The sequence below is a fragment of the Acanthaster planci genome, linkage group LG12 (assembly GCF_054643075.1).
Source record: "Acanthaster planci isolate LZ-2023a linkage group LG12, COTS_SCS, whole genome shotgun sequence".
Taxonomy (NCBI): domain Eukaryota; kingdom Metazoa; phylum Echinodermata; class Asteroidea; order Valvatida; family Acanthasteridae; genus Acanthaster; species Acanthaster planci.
This window is the reverse complement of record NC_141788.1, coordinates 7,377,379-7,391,200: the sequence shown is the minus strand read 5'-3', so window position 1 is coordinate 7,391,200 and position 13,822 is coordinate 7,377,379. Positions and strand designations below refer to the sequence as shown.

At 41.9% G+C, this 13,822-nt stretch overlaps 2 protein-coding genes and 1 long non-coding RNA gene across 5 annotated transcripts; 1 reads left to right on the top strand and 2 right to left on the bottom strand.

Annotated features, from left to right (window-relative positions):
• Nucleotides 1-103: 103 nt before the first annotated feature.
• Nucleotides 104-6,787, top strand: LOC110977746 (adenine DNA glycosylase-like). Of its 2 annotated transcripts, XM_022232158.2 has the most exons (13): nt 104-460; nt 1,366-1,487; nt 1,634-1,744; nt 2,496-2,540; nt 2,833-3,018; nt 3,159-3,256; nt 3,672-3,816; nt 4,134-4,230; nt 4,322-4,431; nt 4,778-4,856; nt 5,234-5,382; nt 5,621-5,821; nt 6,529-6,787. In XM_022232158.2, the coding sequence occupies exons 1-13, from the start codon at nt 208-210 to the stop codon at nt 6,631-6,633; spliced, it is 1,701 nt and encodes a 566-aa protein (XP_022087850.2). In that variant the 5' UTR covers nt 104-207; the 3' UTR covers nt 6,634-6,787. The 2 variants fall into 2 exon arrangements, with proteins under 2 accessions (XP_022087850.2, XP_087000627.1); XM_087144501.1 differs by lacking the exons at nt 5,234-5,382; nt 5,621-5,821; nt 6,529-6,787 and adding an exon at nt 4,985-5,220.
• Nucleotides 6,788-7,182: 395 nt separating this feature from the next.
• On the bottom strand, nt 7,183-9,943 carry LOC147797111 (uncharacterized). The gene is made up of 2 exons (XR_015427413.1): nt 8,644-9,943; nt 7,183-8,272 (listed from the first exon to the last, which is right to left on the bottom strand). It is a non-coding gene; the product is annotated as an uncharacterized LOC147797111 (long non-coding RNA).
• A 145-nt stretch (nt 9,944-10,088) lies between these two features.
• Nucleotides 10,089-13,285, bottom strand: LOC110977711 (uncharacterized). Of its 2 annotated transcripts, none has more exons than XM_022232058.2 (5): nt 12,978-13,285; nt 12,229-12,454; nt 11,545-11,735; nt 11,160-11,229; nt 10,089-11,037 (listed from the first exon to the last, which is right to left on the bottom strand). In XM_022232058.2, exons 2-4 carry the CDS (start codon nt 12,396-12,398, stop codon nt 11,180-11,182), a joined length of 411 nt encoding a protein of 136 aa, XP_022087750.2. In that variant the 5' UTR covers nt 12,399-12,454; nt 12,978-13,285; the 3' UTR covers nt 10,089-11,037; nt 11,160-11,179. The 2 variants fall into 2 exon arrangements, with proteins under 2 accessions (XP_022087750.2, XP_087000629.1); XM_087144503.1 differs by having other exon boundaries at nt 12,229-12,451; nt 12,978-13,278.
• Between the last annotated feature and the right edge of the window lie 537 nt (nt 13,286-13,822).

Genomic DNA, 13,822 nt, shown 5'->3' with positions numbered 1-13,822 from the left:
AACGGATTTTCAATTGGTATCCTGATCTATACTAGGTTTATGTATTGAGACATTGATTACCAGTGGAGATCGTGGCGCACGTTGTTTACGTCTTTCGCGGAGAGTTGCGCGGGAAACATGTACACGTGGGTTGCATAAGTTATTACATGTACATGTACGTCTGCTGATTCGGTTGACAGTTCGCTGACAATCGAGTGTCAAGTGCTGATGATCGGGCGTTTTCGTGTTAACATTGCTCACTGTAATCTTCGATTTGGTGTACATTATATCCGTCAGAAAATGAAGAGAAAGTCAACTCGTTCATCCGCGGTAAGTCAAAGGAAAGAATCGTCGAATTCTGAATGTAATTCATCCGCCGGCGAGGACGAAAAGACTGGACCAGAGGACGATGGCGATTTCTTGCCTGTTGGCAAATCTCTCAGGAAGAAGAGGAAAGTTTGTACTGATTCATGCGCCGAGGGTAAGGACAGATCTACTCACGGCAGTGGACACTACACCGCACTAATTGTCAGTGTTTTTATTTTATGTTTACAGTCATGACAAGGTGCCAAACAAATATATAAGAATCTTGGGCCATGAGAATAGAGGTAGCTTTGTCGGTAACATGCCCAGCAAAACCCACGAGACATTATTTCATTTTTCCTTATTTAATTTCAACCTTCAAGTGGGCCCTTCTTTTCAACATGTTCAAGTATCATACAGCCAAACATGCTCAAACTACGACCGAAAGCCTTGCTATGGGACGAGTTGATGTAGGCCCTTCATCAGTTTATAGATCAATGACATAGGAATCTGAAGTATCAATGTCCAACTCTGTCAGAAAGAACTGTCTAGATTCTTTTGGGAATCAATGGCTCAGGGCAATCCTGGCACTCCTGCATTGTGAGTATTACACCTGGACGTACAAAAAAAAACTAAACCGAGTTTAGTATGGAGGAAATGCATAATGGTGTTTTATACAGCTACTGGGGATTCGGAACTCAGGTTTTTGTGATTTTGTGTCTTTTTCTTACAATTAATGAAATTTTTGTGAATAATTAATTGTAATTATAATGATTTTTGGGGGCAGTGACATTGGGACACGCAGGCGATGAACACAAAGCTACAGTTTGTAAAGTTGTATTCTCATGGCCTTATTTACCGAAGATTAAAGAAAGTTTTCTTCAAACTTCAGTTTAACTTTAAGTAAATTCTATCACTCCATCCCATGATTCCTGCAGAACAGTAAAGAATCATATCTAAACTGTCTCCATGCTGTATGTTCATAGCTGTAGGTTTAGTTCATATTAATTAATTGTCAGATGTTCTGGATTTTAAACTTGGCCGAGCTGTTATTTTGACTTCAATCAAATGTTTGCTTTTCAGGGGATCATACTCCTCCAAATCCCTTTCACTTCTTCACCGAGGAGAAAGACATTACCCAGTTCCGTCGGGATCTCTTGAAGTGGTATGATGCTAACAAAAGGGACCTGCCATGGAGGAAATGGGTAAACAAAAACCAACATAACAAATAATCGCCCATTTTAGGCCAAATAATTTCCTTTGTATAAGTTACAGTTAAGGTTTCTCTTGTCTCAAGTTATTGGTCATGTTTAAGGAAGGGTTCATTCGTGATTTTTGAATTTGTCAACAGGCAGACCATGAAGATCCCAACCAACGAGCCTACGCTGTCTGGGTGTCAGAGATCATGCTGCAACAGACGCAAGTAGCTACGGTGATAGATTACTACAACCGATGGTTGGCTGTACGACAGTTTTCTACCGTCTTTTATTTCAACATTTATAAAAGAGGGTTTTTTAGAAGAGACATGTGAAGAATTAGTTGTGTGGTTTGCGAATTCTCGAAAGGGAAATTTGGCTATGACAGGCAGCTGTGTAATGCACCTGTGTATGGGAAATTGATACGGGGCATTCTATCGATTTTATGTGTCTCTGTCACGTCTGACATATGATTTTATAAGTTCAGAACACACTCTGTAATTTCTAAGAGTGGTGAATTTATGCAAATTACCCGCTAAACAAATGCATATAGTAATAGTTTGAAATCAATTTCAGTGATATTTCTGTGTAGAATTACACTGGTCAGTAGTAAAAGGGGCATTAAAATGTCAAATATGTGAACCATGAATTTGTAGAATGACCCATATGTGGTACAAAAAACAGCAGAGGGGTCAGTAAATGACTGTCCCCTTCGCTGTGTTTCACCAATGTTTTTACACTTTTGCCATGTCTTGAACACAACCTGTTCTTCATATGTAGGAGGCTCTAAACTGGATTGAAACCAGAGAGTGATTTCTCTGTTGAAATAAAATCAATGTCCAATTTAAAGTCAAAATTTAACGTGCATGCTGTAAGCACATTGCAGATTATTTTATTTCAGGAATAATTCTTTTGCATTTGTGTGTGTGTTTTATGATTTTACTTTTCTTCATCACACAGCGCTTTGTTTTAATAAATCCTCATTTCTGTAATTGTTTTGATTTTTACACAAGACAGAAATGGCCTACCCTGGAAGACCTTGCCATTTCTGCAACACCAGAGGTAAATTATTTGCCGTGAGAAAATAGTTCAGAAATTATTTTACTTTTAGCATGCTTAATTGTAATTTATAGCAATGAAAATTTGAAATGTGAAGGCAATCTGATTCCAAGAGCTAATTTACCCTGCAGAAAACCTTAAACCAGTGCTGTTTGACCTATGATAAGTTTTTATTTTTATTTGTTCGAAATGCAGTTGATTGTAAGGGCTTTTGACAAATTAGCTTTTGTATCACGTGTTTCAGAGAAGTCATACTGTAGGCAGTATCTATGTTAATGGTTCTTGTCCACTGCAGGAGGTGAACGAGATGTGGGCAGGGCTCGGTTACTACTCTAGGGGAAGGCGGTTGTACGAGGGAGCCAAAAAGGTCATGAAGGATCTCTCTGGCACGATGCCGATGACGGCGGAGTCACTCTTGAAACAGCTGCCGGGAGTGGGGCGATACACGGCAGGGGCTATAGCGTCCATCGCATTCAAAGAGGTACTTTAAACAGGCGTCGATTGGAAGAAACAAGCCATACAGGGAGACTGAATACTTGAAATCTTGTAAATATTGACCATAAGTCTGAGTTGTTAAGAATTGAAATTATGTTCAAGTTAATTTTTGAATCTCCCGTTCAGCCGACTGGAGTGGTGGATGGCAACGTGATCAGGGTGTTTTGCCGAACAAGATCCATTGGTGCTGATTCCACAAGTCAAACAGTCCTTTCGGCAATTTGGTAAGTGTTCATTTCTCCTTGCAGCTGCAATTTTTGTACAGAAGGCAAAAACAGCAGATACACCCCAACCGTCCCGCCCTCAACCCACCTTATCTCCTTCTTCTTAAATCCAACCACATTCATACATTTGAGCTCAAATGGGACATGCATCGCTTGACATGAAATTGTCCTATAAAGCTACCTAATCATGAGATCGAGGTATGAATGAACTGTACAAGAACAGCATTTGTAGAACTCAATAAAGTAGGCGGGCCATGGGGCAGTTATTGAACCATACCCATCGAGTCCTCAACCACCATGGCTTGTATGAATCACTGCCGCAACCCATCATGGCTGCGAGTTTTCCTTCAAAGCTTTTACGGAGAAGCAAAACCAGAACATTCCAAACAAATCCAGCCTGTGTGTACTTTTGAAGGTCCTTGGCCAATACCTTGGTGGACCGGGAGCGGCCAGGTGATTTCAACCAAGCCCTGATGGAGCTTGGCGCAACCGTCTGCACTCCGAAAGCGCCCTCCTGTGCCAAGTGCCCAGTCAGTGACCTGTGCAGGGCTTTTCAGCACGTGAGTTGGTGGTCTATTTTTTTACACATTGGCAAATGGTTCATTGATTTGAATTAAAAGAAGCCCGTCTTGGCTGGAATAAAAAAACAAAACATGTGTTTTTCTTCCGGGAATAACAAAGTTTGCAGTATTTCCATCCCGTGCCATTATACTTTTGGCAATTCTGCTGGTAAGAGTACTTGATCACTTTTCGTCTGCCAAGACGAAAACTGAAGAGGGGTGGTCGCAATATTTTTCACAAAAACAAAGTATTACCACGGTGAACCGAACTGTTCGTTAACTGTTTTTGTTTTTCTGTTATTTTCTCATCTCTGTAGGAAGAAAATGTTAAGAGAGTTGTTAAGGAAAGACTCGAAGAAAACTTTATTGGGAAAGGCCCGGCTAAATCATGTTCTCTACCGGACATTGAGTGTGGTAAGTGTGTTTGTCCAGGTTGAGTTTGAGAGAATTAATGAATTAATCTTTTCCTACATTTATGGTCCCAGATTATGTTCCACCCTAACAGCTGCCGATAATTGTCAGCTCTGCATACCAGCCAGCGATGATTGGGACCTCAACCAAGGCGTCATGAACTTCCCCCGTAAACCTCGAAAGAAACCCCCTCGACAAGAACAGGTGTGTTAGCCTGCTGGCCACTAGCCATGCAGACACTATGAGACTGCTTATTGCAGAAAAGAACTGCTCAGAAGTGATTCCTAGATAAGTTAAATTTCAATTAATTTGATAAAAAGCTACAAAGATATCACCATTTGAAATGGCCTCTCTCTCTCACTGTCTCTCAATTTTTGTCAGTTTTTCTACTTTTTGGTCAAATCCTACTCACTTGGTAGTGAAAATATGGCAGGGCTCACTGTTAGCAATCCCTCCATACCTATAATGCCAGATACAGAAATTGAATGCTGAAGAATGTTCAATATGCTGGACTTGCAGTTTTCAATTTCTTTATTCAAACATTTTTTAGACAGCTGTTTGCATCATTCAGAAGAAGTATAAAGATGACGTATCATCTGAGTATCTCCTCGTTCAGAGGTCAGAAAAAGGTAAACAGATATTTGTGGTTTCAAAGCTGTCAACTAATTAAATTCATCAAATGTCACCACCAAATTCTTTATAGGCCTACTCGTGAATAGTTTTGTATTTCTGTGTTGATGGTCTTTTTTTTCCACAGATTGACCATAATTCTTTAGCAGGTGTGAGCCGTGAGCTGGACCAAGAGAAAGCACAACCTCTGACCAATGGAGGCTCCTTTGGTCAGAACTGAACTTCGCTGGTCCATGAACGACTAGGAAATGCATGCGTTACGGTTGCATCACTACCAGCAAATTAACACTCCCGACCAGTATGGCTCTTTTCAACCTATGAGGGGGTGCTTGTGCTCATGGTCGATTAATGGTGGACGTTTGTTTTGTCCATTCAGGTTTGCTCGCCGGACTGTGGGAATTCCCAAGTGTCAGGATGGAAGATCATTGGTCAGTTTCTGAACGGGTCAAAGCCATTGATGCTTTCCTTACAAAGGATCTGGGAATGAATATGAATGAAAAGCGTGACAGGCGCACCATCGGAGAGGTAAGAAAATAAGGGAATCTTGGATTTGTGTGAAAGTCTCTCCCCCGTCTTCATAACGCTTACCTGTTATGAACTGGGCATGAATATCAGGAAAGGTTCTTTGTCTCCAAGTAATTGGAGTTTCAAATAGTACCCCACATGGCCAATGGGTTGGTTGTATTTGTGGTATGGAGCCATTCTTACATATGACAGTATTTTCGTTATGGTTTTAGGTTTTGTTTCTTTTTCTTGAGTGCAGGTGGTCCATGTGTTCTCACACATCGAGCAGACGTATTGCGTCGAAACCTTCGGTATTAAAGAATCTGACGTCACATTGCAGACCACTGGTGCAACTCGGCCTTGCAGGTGGCTTTCAGCGGAAGATTTTAGGACGGCAGCTGTCTCCACAGCCATGAAGAAGTGTTTTAACGCTTACCAGACATCCATCCACCCTCCAAAGGTAACCAAAGAATAGGATGGGTGAACGAGTACACTTTCATGGAGAGATAAACATGAAGACAATTAGGGATGTGCCTTTACAGGTTTCCATGGAACTGGATATCCATTGTTTTTTCTCATGATCAAATACCTGCGAAACAAGGATTGCTTTTAACAGCCTGGCATCTTACTTGAAAATAATTTTGTTACCACATGACAGTGTTCTATTCAAGTCTATCACGGGTCCTTTCACAAGTTGAGTCACAAGTCCCTTCACAAGGCCAGTCATAAGTAACAGGGTGAACAATGACAAAAGAATGCTGTTGTCACAGTTCGTTTGCATAGCTTGTGATTGGCTTAAGACTGAATGACTTATGATGGACTTGCAGGGACTTGTGATGGACTCGAATGCAGCACTGCCACATGACTTTTTTTCTGCTGAGTATCCGGGGCCATTCTTTCTCTCAAGGCTCCGCGAAATGAAACAACCAGAAAATATCTCACGGGAATTTTTGGATGTGATGAAGGAGCATGTGGACCAGTGATACAAGAGTTGTCACCTCTAGTCTGGTTCCAGCCCTGTCCGTTTGAAGTGTAGATTGTAAATTGAGAAAGTTGTGGATATAGCCAGTAACCAGGAGATATCAGGATAGATATGATCACTGTTGACACATCCACAACTGTCATCTTGTCATGGATGTTTCTGTCTTTTATTTCTGGCACTGTTAGGTAAATCCCAAGAAAATCAAATTTGATTCAAGCGGTTCAGGAGACAGTAAAAAGCAATCAGCTTTGGACGCTTTCTTCAAACCGGTGCCGAAGAAGAAAAGATGATGAAAGTTGGACATTGAACCTCGGGCCAGTAACTTGACTGACATCAGTAGACAGTCTCATCCTGAACACAGGTCACAAACAGTATAATTGATATGTCATATTTAAGAGTTAAAAAAATTCCATGATTGATGGATCCATCTTCAGTCTTTCTACAGGGTTGAGTTTTTGTTGTTTTTTTTTGGCATGAACTCTCTGGTTTCTCAGTCCTCCACTGGAATATTTCAGAAGGTGAAGAGGACGATCCATAGGAATGCTTCATCATCCTACAGTCTAGAAACTTCCATCCAGGAAATCTTTGAGATAAGGTTAAGGGTAGAAATCAGTTGGTACTTGGTCAAGCTGTCCTTTGAAGCAGAAGTCTTCGCAGATGCCAATGTACATGTACGGTGTACATGAAAGTTGATTATAAGTCCAACTCTTTTAGCGTGTAAATATTTTTGGGGAACCGAAAATATTTAGCCGTTGCTAACAAAATGTGGGCTGTTCGACATGATTGAATTATCTTTAAAAATAAAAATAGTGTTGCCCAAAACAATGAATTTGTCTCCATTTCTATATAAGCCATCAATGAGAACTTTATTTTGATGCTTTCAAACAAATATTAATAAATAAGCAAAGCACTTCTTTCACACTGAACAATAATTCCAAATATTTCCAACACCAGACAATAGTACAAATGTATTGAAACCGAGGCCTAAAGTAAAACTTCTTTCCCCTTACCGATTTGTTTAGTAACAAACCATCTTGTTTCATCTCCTTGAGGTTGAGCAGCTGCAATTTTTCACTGATGCAAAATTTGCCGGCCGACCTTACCGTCAATTACTCTGTGCATGTACACTGATTTCAACAAAATGGTTGCGAGCATTTTCTCACAAGTGTATGTACACCAACTGATTATGCATACATCTATATTCTCCCTTGAAAAAAGTAAAATTTTGTTTAAAATATTTTTAATTTATTAGATCTGAATTTGCACTAACATCAGCTTTTTCTATCCTGAATTTTTCGATGAGGAACTCTTTTGTGGGTTAAGGGGGATGTTTAATTTTGCATATAAGAAACTGATTGATTAAGTCTCCAAAATGAACTAATTTTCTATTAAAGAAGGTAGTGTGCTGTCCAAAAAATGGATTCATACGACACAGGCACTGAAAATTTATTTTCGGATCAGATAACTCAAGCTGTGTCATGGCGATTGAACTCTCGCTTTGTTTTTTCCCAAGATTCCCCAACTTAAGTCTTGAAAATCCACTCTGAATTATTTTTCCCCTCCATATGTTTCACAAAATTTTCACAGTTCTCTTTTTTAAAAAATCACGAAAACGTGTTCCATGTTTATCAAAAGTGTCCAGCTCTAGAGCCACTCCCAGTTTACAGTCTTTACAGATATTAAAGATGGATGTTTGCCCTAGAGCAAAAGTTGAATCACCGATGCAGCGCCCTCCCTTTCCATTACAGCCTCAGTTCGATTCTGTTTGCGCGTCGTCAGTGAGCAGTTTTCGTCTGTTCCATCCTTTCCTTGCGTTGACCTTCCTCGCTGCCGAACACCGTCAGACCTGCGTCAAGGAGACGCTTGTTTTCAGCCGCGGACGTGGGTGGCGCTGCGTCAACCTGGGTCCTGCCTTCAGACCGACGTTTTCTGCCATCGACAAAGAAAAAAGTTCAATTCATCATAATCATGTGTAAGAACTTTGTTTTGCATCAAGACAAACATAGGTTTTTCCTTTCCCAGCCAACTGTAAAACATGGGAGCTTTTCCTTTCTAGCCCCACGTGCAACCTTCGGTGACGCGGTCGGATTCGATATTAAGTCTTATTCGGCGGGGCGGTTCACTGATTTAGCTGTGCAACTGATACGAAGTGGCAAAGAGAACTCGATGGCCCAAGTCACGCATTAGGTCGCTCGTCGAAAAGAAAAAAATTGGAGATATTTTTGGTTGCATGATAATGGTCGTTTTTGCGAAAGGGAAATAGCGTGCTCTAATAATAGGGTTTTGGAGGGAGCGGTTACCTGAATGGGCTTGGTGGGACAGGTCCAGAGGGTGGCTTCCCCACGGCAGATCGGCAGGCGTCACTGGCAATTACTAAGGTGAAGAGACAAAGCAGGACCAGCCACGTGGACTCCATGACGTCAAGCCAATAACAAAGATGATGAACTCGAAGGTGTCCAAGAGGATGAAACTTTTCGTCACTTTGCAGAATCACTTTTGTTGGGCGACGTGACGACGACCGTTCTCCAAGTCTGAAAAAGCTTGAACCGGCGCGATAATTCTGAGCAGATGTGTTGTCATTCGCTAGACAGAAGGATTTGACCCACTTTGTCAAAACCACTCAATTTATAGTTTTCCTAAGGTCCGGGATGACACTGATGTGGTAAACATTCAAGTCAGTAAAGTGTAACTATTGTCATGAAGCCAGTCTAAATCACTTAAAAATCGAAAAGTTTCAAAATTTCCCCGAGCTGTGTGATGTATTACCGAATACTCATGGGCGCTTACTTTTAAGGAAGTCGAGTGTTTATTTCGATGTTTTTGGATGAAAGCCAACTTCGGTAACGCGCTCTCCAAACATGCGTTTTTAGTGAGAGCCAACTATTCCAGATTGCCTTTTTAAACAGTCAAGTTCCCAGTCTCTCTCCTCGCTACCTTCCGCTTTAGATGGTTCAAGGACAAAAGTACTTGGCATGTGATGATCCAGTCAAGTAATAACAGCCAGTTACAAACTTCTGTGTCGAAGATTGTGCATTTTGTTTATTTTACCGAGTATATAGTGTCTGCCTTTCAGGAAGATAACAATTGGCACTTTTTAAAATTAAGTTTCGCAATAGTTACATTTGGCAGACTCAAATCACCCGTTAAAAGTAAGTTAGGAGACAAGGGTCTCCTCCAGTTTCCAAGGAGGAGGGGGCTGAGCGGGTCTCACGATTTACCACTTTGTAGTCCAACACCCACCGATTCCGGGTTATTCGAGCACGGGCAGCGTTTCTACATTTGTCTTCGCCAGCATCGTGCGCAAGCTCACGTTTTAATACATCATGTTGAATGTAACTTTGAAGCAACGGAATGAATGCAAACTTCGGCCAGTGATCACTCGCTTCAGATCCCATGCGACTTTGCTGCCGCAGGTGTTTTGAGCTGGGAGTGCCATTATGCTCAGGCAATCAGAAATTTTGTGGATCCGATGTCTGGAGCCGGATCTGAGCAGAGGTTTGAAAACAATATCGTCAAACAGACATTGATCGATGAATCAAAGAAGGGAGACCACGTACTCGGAAACGGCTGACAAAATGTGATACCGCGCTCTGGTCTAGGAAGGGAAATCCCCCTTATTTATAAGCTTTATCAACAACTTACACGCAATCTTATTCCTTGGTCCCCCCCCTGAAAGAAAAACAATACAATCTAAATCAATAATAATTGTCACAACGACGGGAAGAAAATCATTGTAAAACGAACCTTCCTTCGAGACAGAATTTATTCAAAATAAACATGGAGACCCAAATTTTACAAATGCTCATTTTGATTTGTCTGCCTATATTTTTTTTCTAAGTGGTGCCGAGACTTAATGGCCGGTGTGCATTACTGCTCGAGTTAACTCCAGGAACAAATTAGATTTTCGTTTTGCACTTGACTCGTAAAGAGCGCCCTCTAGTGGCAGCGTAAAGTGACGTCCGAATAACTGCAGTATGTTTGAAATGGAAACAAAGGGCGTTTGTTTTTCCATATAGGTACAAAAATACGGCAAGCCATTACAGTAAGCAATCTCTTTTTTTTGTAATTTCCGTTTGCAGGATGAGCCACAATCTTAGTCGTGTATACTCAAGAAAGAAGTGTGGGCACCCAAACAAGAGTCTACAGGACTGGTGAGATTCGCAAAATTAATATTACACAAAATATAATTTTTATATAAAAATATCATAAACAGCTTCATTCATCCAATTAGGGAAAATTAAAAACAAAACAAAAATCAGAGAAAAGCATTCCTTAATTTATTTCTTGTTACATGTACGTCCTCGGGTTATTGCAGGGGATTTTTATACTAAGTGAAGAGTTCCCTTTCTATGTTAATGTAATGACCAAAAGTTTAATCCGGATTCTTAACAAGTGCAAAACCGACAGGAATAACCTTCAACGTTAGAATAACAATAAATAATTTGAAGCAAAATATCTAAGCGAAGACTTAAATTTTCAGATGGCTTTTCCCCTGCTTAATTAAAAAGCTTGTTTTTCAAATGCAAGGAGCACACGAACTGTACAGGAATATTTTTGTCTTTGGACAATCGTGCGTTCGGACTACCTTGCAGTACGTAGTGTAGTTACATCTAGAGCATCACACAGGTCGGGGCCGTCGGGTGCTTTCGCTCAAGCAACAGTCGTAGAGTATTAAGAAGATCCAAAATCGAGACCTAAAAGCAACAAAGGATTAAAAAAAAAAGACTGAGTAAGCGTTCATCTTCCGTGTGTACATTTTCCAAAGTGGAAACTGACAAGATGAGTCCATGTCTGTTACCATTTTCTGGATACTCACCCTGTTCAGGCTGCAAGATCTCACGATTTGGATGCTGACAAAAACTCGTCAAACGAAAGTATGCCGTCCCCTGAAAAAAGAGGATTTAAGGGTACATGTCACCAATTGCCGAAATATAGAGAAAATGGAGTCAGTCATTCACTGTTACTGAGAGTTGGGTGTTGGTGGGAGAAAAGTAACGTTGGAGCACTGATGTATTTTAGAATAGTTTCTAGGACCTAAAGTCTGAAAATTTGAAGTTGCTCGTTTCAAGGTCGTTCTTCTCTTTCGCACAATTTAATTCTTCCCTATACATAAAATAAGCAATTAGAGGAATAGGACAAACCAGAGACATTAGTTACGCCCGTCACCGTGAAGAAAATTTGGCCCAAAAAAACAAGCTTACCATTTCCGTCGAAGTCGGCCAGGAGTTGAGTATAGTCGTCTGCGATGCCTCCCCGCTTGGCCCACTCATCGGCACAGACGCTACCGTCGCCGTCCACGTCCAAGTCGACAAAGAGTTTCTGCATCATCCTGGTCACGACCTGGGATTGCTGCTCGTCATTGTTGTTGTCACTGTCGTCGTCTCGGCGCCTCCTGTTGATACAAACCGCATTATAAACCGTGAGAGTCGTGTGACTTTGGACTGTTCTGTGTTTCCGCGAAATGTGATTTTTACAAAATAATGCCCAAATAAGTTTTCCAGCTCAAAACTGTTGAATATCGGTTAGATGGAACTTGGGTGTGTTCACTAACGATATAATTGGCCTCCAATAAGTACCAGGCGTCATAATTACTTCAATTAACTGATGTCTTTCGAGGATACACCACCCGAGGCCTCAAGTCATAACGTGTTTGAAATGATCCAGTTGAAGTGGCAATGCCAACATTAATGTGCATTATATTTTCGACCGAGTTCGGTTACAGATTCACGTTTGTAAGAAGAGTCTATTGTATATTAGTAGGTCATGTGAAAATCGGCTTCTTCCTGCGTTGGTATACATTTCTTAAATGGTGACTGACAGTTCGTGTAAAGGACACTTGCTACAGTTTCAAGAGAAAACTTATCATTTTAATCGATAAGCCTTACCTGAAGGGATGCGGCGGGACTGGACCGGACCCGGGGCCGTACGAGCCGCCGTCAGCCGAGGGTGGTGGGGTGTAGCCAGCCGGCAAGTCGCCTTGGGCTGACCTGTTGCAGGCCTCCGAGATGACCAGGATGCAGGCGAGGAGACTGAGAGTGATGACGATGCCGCTCATGGTGGATAAGGTTGCTATGGCAACGGACGGGATGTGACTCGGAAAGTTGTCGTCTGCTAATTGAAAGACATCAAAGAAAAGGAAGAAATTCGCTGATAACCCGCCTCTCAAACAACAACACAGTTTTTGTGAAATTGAATCTGCATTTCTCCACCCCTTGATATTTCGGACTGAAATTTCACCGCTTGGAAAAATATGTCACACGCGTGTCACGACATGAACTAGTGGACTTGAATTGGCTGTCTTGGTCAGCGTTGCTCGAAATCAGTGCAAGTCGCATATGGGACAGCCGACCGCGTTCCTTGAAAACGGTCCGTCAGAAGTATAAGTTACTACAAGGTAAAGTATTGGAGGGCAACTTTTAATGAAAGAAAATCCATCTGTCAGTATACATTGCAATAGTTTGGATGGTAAGAGCCGTAAAACTAAAAGACGATTGGAATTGCATTTGTGATCAAGATCTCTTCAAGAAATAACAATTGCACAGAATGGAGATCAGCAAGCGACTACGAAGAGCACGGAGGAAGGAGAGTAAAGTTGATCGTCTTACAGTCGGGAGATTTAGCAAAGAAACCTTACTTGGCAGAAGAAGTCTTCCTGAAGGACTCGAAAGAGGAGACCGACCCCTTGTCAAGAATGTCAGCAAATGCAGATTGTGGAGTTTGTCCAGGGGATAGATCTGCTGCCTGGTTTTCCCACCAAGTCTCACTGGGCTGGAAAAAGCAAAAAAACGACTAAGTCGGCGGGAGCAGGAGAGGCTTCAGATCGCTCAGGCTTTGGTTGGAGGGCTGACTCGGTGCTCAACGGTCTCGGTGGTGGTTTGATGGCGAGAGGGAATCCCAACCGTGTTTTATAGCCCCAGCGAGGGGGCCCCTCCTCGTGCGCATACCGCGCGGGCTTCCCCAACCTCGCAACCTTAACCCCCAGCCAGCTGATCACCAGATCTCAGCTGATTCTCGGCTTGTGACGTCACGACTGCGTCTCTCGAGTCTCCGCCATCCAGGGGCGCACCTCCCATTGTAGCGCGATATCCCGTGGGGGGGGTGTCCCTGTCGTCTTTCGACAGATTGCGCAATCTTCCCGGCGCGAGCGAAAGCTATAGGTCCTTCACCTCCATTTCACATTGCTGTGATTGAGAAACACTTAGCAGAATTACTTGCCAAGAACAGCTGGTTTTGTTTACTTTTGTAAATTCGTGAGGTAAGTGTTGTTACTTGACCACCACTAAAAGTATGTGTTAACATCTTTTGGTCAAGTGGCGATTTCAAAAGGTCGCTCGTATGCAAGACTAAACTTGGATCTTATTTTGGAAGACAACACTATAGTGGGTAGTTGTGTTATCTTTTGCTCCATAGTGTGGCCCGTGATCAGTTGCGCAATGCTATAGGGTCGTTGTGAGTTCGCAGTGATCAGAATTAAGGAGA

What these genes read in the sequence shown, in the direction of transcription:
- LOC110977711 (XM_022232058.2), bottom strand. Translation starts at nt 12,398, where the DNA reads ATGAGCGGCATCGTCATCACTCTCAGTCTCCTCGCCTGCATCCTGGTC. An exon ending in GTCCCGCCGCATCCCTTCAG is followed by an intron (nt 11,736 to 12,228) that starts GTAAGGCTTATC and finishes TTGTATCAACAG; the next exon opens with GAGGCGCCGAGACGACGACA. An exon ending in GGCCGACTTCGACGGAAATG is followed by an intron (nt 11,230 to 11,544) that starts GTAAGCTTGTTT and finishes CTCTTTTTTCAG; the next exon opens with GGGACGGCATACTTTCGTTT.
- LOC110977746 (XM_022232158.2), top strand. Translation starts at nt 208, where the DNA reads ATGATCGGGCGTTTTCGTGTTAACATTGCTCACTGTAATCTTCGATTT. An exon ending in CGTCCATCGCATTCAAAGAG is followed by an intron (nt 3,019 to 3,158) that starts GTACTTTAAACA and finishes TCTCCCGTTCAG; the next exon opens with CCGACTGGAGTGGTGGATGG. An exon ending in TCTACCGGACATTGAGTGTG is followed by an intron (nt 4,231 to 4,321) that starts GTAAGTGTGTTT and finishes CCACCCTAACAG; the next exon opens with CTGCCGATAATTGTCAGCTC.